The 2,411-nt window shown below is 54.9% G+C and overlaps 1 protein-coding gene across 1 annotated transcript; it reads left to right on the forward strand.

Annotated features, from left to right (window-relative positions):
• Nucleotides 1-1,064: 1,064 nt before the first annotated feature.
• On the forward strand, nucleotides 1,065-1,997 carry LOC134434103 (olfactory receptor 14I1-like). Its single transcript, XM_063182798.1, has one exon. The coding sequence runs from the start codon at nucleotides 1,065-1,067 to the stop codon at nucleotides 1,995-1,997; it is 933 nt and encodes a 310-aa protein (XP_063038868.1).
• The last annotated feature ends 414 nt before the right edge of the window (nucleotides 1,998-2,411 follow it).

Consider the following 2,411-nt stretch of genomic DNA (forward strand, 5'->3'; position numbering starts at 1 on the left):
TTGTCGCTGTTATCTGCTGCTCTCAGAGAGGCTCTGGGATTTGCAGCAGCTGAGTCAGGCACTGCCCTTGGCATTCTTGCCAGGCAGGGCTGTCCATGGGAATGGGGTGTCCGAGCTTCCCTGGCACCTGTGGGGCTGTGGGCAAAGCAGTCCATGGGAAAGGGGAATGAGCTGAGCCCCCTCCCTGAGATCCCATCATGGGCACAGCCAGGGATCTCCTTGCTGTGCCCTTCCAAGCTCTGAGCTGCCCTCCTGGGTGCAAATCTGTGCCAGAGCCTCTGGGAGTTCCCTGATTGTCCCACAGGGAAGGGCAGAGCTGCCAGAGCTGAGGAAATGCTGTTGGGTTTGCCAAGGGAGCTGTGAGTGTCCTTGGCAGAAGGGGGTGCTGAGAGCTTGCTCAGAGACCTTTAGAGAGGGTGAGACATTCAGGGATCCCTCTGCTCTGGGCAGGGTCTGGTTTATCCCAGGCTGACCCGAGAGTGTGATTGTGCTCTGTTTGCTGCCAAAGGTGCAAAGCCAGAGCAGCTGGGAACAAGCCCATCCAGCCCCTCACCTTCCCTCAGCCGCAGGGAATCTTTGCCTCTCACATCTCTCAGTGGCAAACTCGGAGTGCAGCAGAAATGTTGGGGATTTCTGACCTCAGAGACCCAGGAATGATGTGTATATAGGAAAACAATTCCTAAAACCAACTTCTGCCATCTATTTCCATTAGAACTGGGAGTGCAGATGCTACCAAGCCTCTCAGCATTAGGAGTGATTTCCCGGACAAATCCTGAATATCCAGCCTTGCCCCTCTGCCACATGGCCACAAACCCAGGGCACAGGGACAGGGATGGCTCCTTGAAAGGCCCCTCGCACAGACCTGGCTGCTCCTGGCACACTCAGCCAGCACAACTGGAGCTCAGGCAGGGACCTGGGTGAAGGATTTCCCAGAGCAGGAACAAGGGTGGGTGAGTCCCAGTGGGACAGTCTGCAGGGAATGGCCCAGGTGTGGCTCCAGGCAGCCTCTCCTGACTTTCACTGTCCTTTCTCCATGAACAGTTCCCCATGTGCAGCCTCAGCAAATGTCCAACAGCAGCTCCATCAGCCACTTCCTCCTGCTGGCACTGGCAGACACACGGCAGCTGCAGCTCCTGCACTTCTGCCTCTTGCTGGGCATCTCCCTGGCTGCCCTCCTGGCCAACGGCCTCATCATCAGCGCCGTAGCCTGCGGCCACCACCTGCACACGCCCATGTTCTTCTTCCTGCTCAACCTGGCCCTCAGCGACCTGGACTCCATCTGCACCACTGTCCCCAAAGCCACGCACAATTCCCTCTGGGACACCAGGGACATCTCCTACAAAGGATGTGCTGCCCAAGTCTTTTTCTTTATGTTTTTCATTTCAGCAGATTTTTACCTTCTGACCATCATGTGCTATGACCGCTATGTGTCCATCTGCAAACCCCTGCACTACGGGACCCTCCTGGGCAGCAGAGCTTGTGCCCACATGGCAGCAGCTGCCTGGGCCAGTGCCTTTCTCTATTCACTGCTGCACACGGCCAATACATTTTCCCTGCCCCTGTGCCGTGGCAATGCCCTGGGTCAGTTCTTCTGTGAAATCCCACAGATCCTCAAGCTCTCCTGCTCACGTTCAAACTACAGAGAACTTGTGCACATTGCAGTTAGTTCCTGTTTAGCACTTTGCTGTTTTGCGTTCACTGTTTTCTCCTATGTGCAGGTTTTCAGGGCTGTGCTGAGGATCCCCTCTGAGCATGGACGGCACAAAGCCTTTTCCACCTGCCTCCCTCACCTGGCCGTGGTCTCTCTGTTCCTCAGCACTGCTGTGTTTGCTCACCTGAAGCCCTCCTCCATGTCCTCCCCATCCCTGGATCTGGCCCTGTCAGTTCTGTACTCAGTGGTGCCTCCAGCCCTTAACCCCCTCATCTACAGCCGGAGAAACCAGGAGCTCAAGGCTGCAGTGTGGAGACTGATGACTGGATGGTTCCAGAAACAATAAACGGCTGTAAAACTCTTGTCAATCATTTGCAATAAAAGTCATCTTTCATACTACTTGTTTGTTTAATTTTGGACGATGTGTTTCTTTGTTTCACTTTTTTTCATATTGTCCACAAAGAAATGTCATTCCTTGTACCATTTCTCATTGTGTTTCTCTCCAAATTCCCTGTAGCCCCAGACTGTGTCAATGATGGGCCACGCTCTGGGTGACTTGAAAGGAAATGAAGGATCTCCCAGCAGAGTTTTCACCAGAGATGCCCCTCTTGCTGCCTTCTCTGGAGCTGCAGCAGCAAGGTCTCTGTGCAGAGCTGGGGCAGATCAATGCTGGCCCAGCATCTGTGCCCAGCAGCAGCAGCACTTGGTGTTGCCAGTGCTGCTGCCATGGCCCTGCCCCGCTGCCCTGGTGGCCCTGGTG

The sequence above is a fragment of the Melospiza melodia genome, unplaced genomic scaffold (assembly GCF_035770615.1).
Source record: "Melospiza melodia melodia isolate bMelMel2 unplaced genomic scaffold, bMelMel2.pri scaffold_32, whole genome shotgun sequence".
NCBI lineage: Eukaryota > Metazoa > Chordata > Aves > Passeriformes > Passerellidae > Melospiza > Melospiza melodia.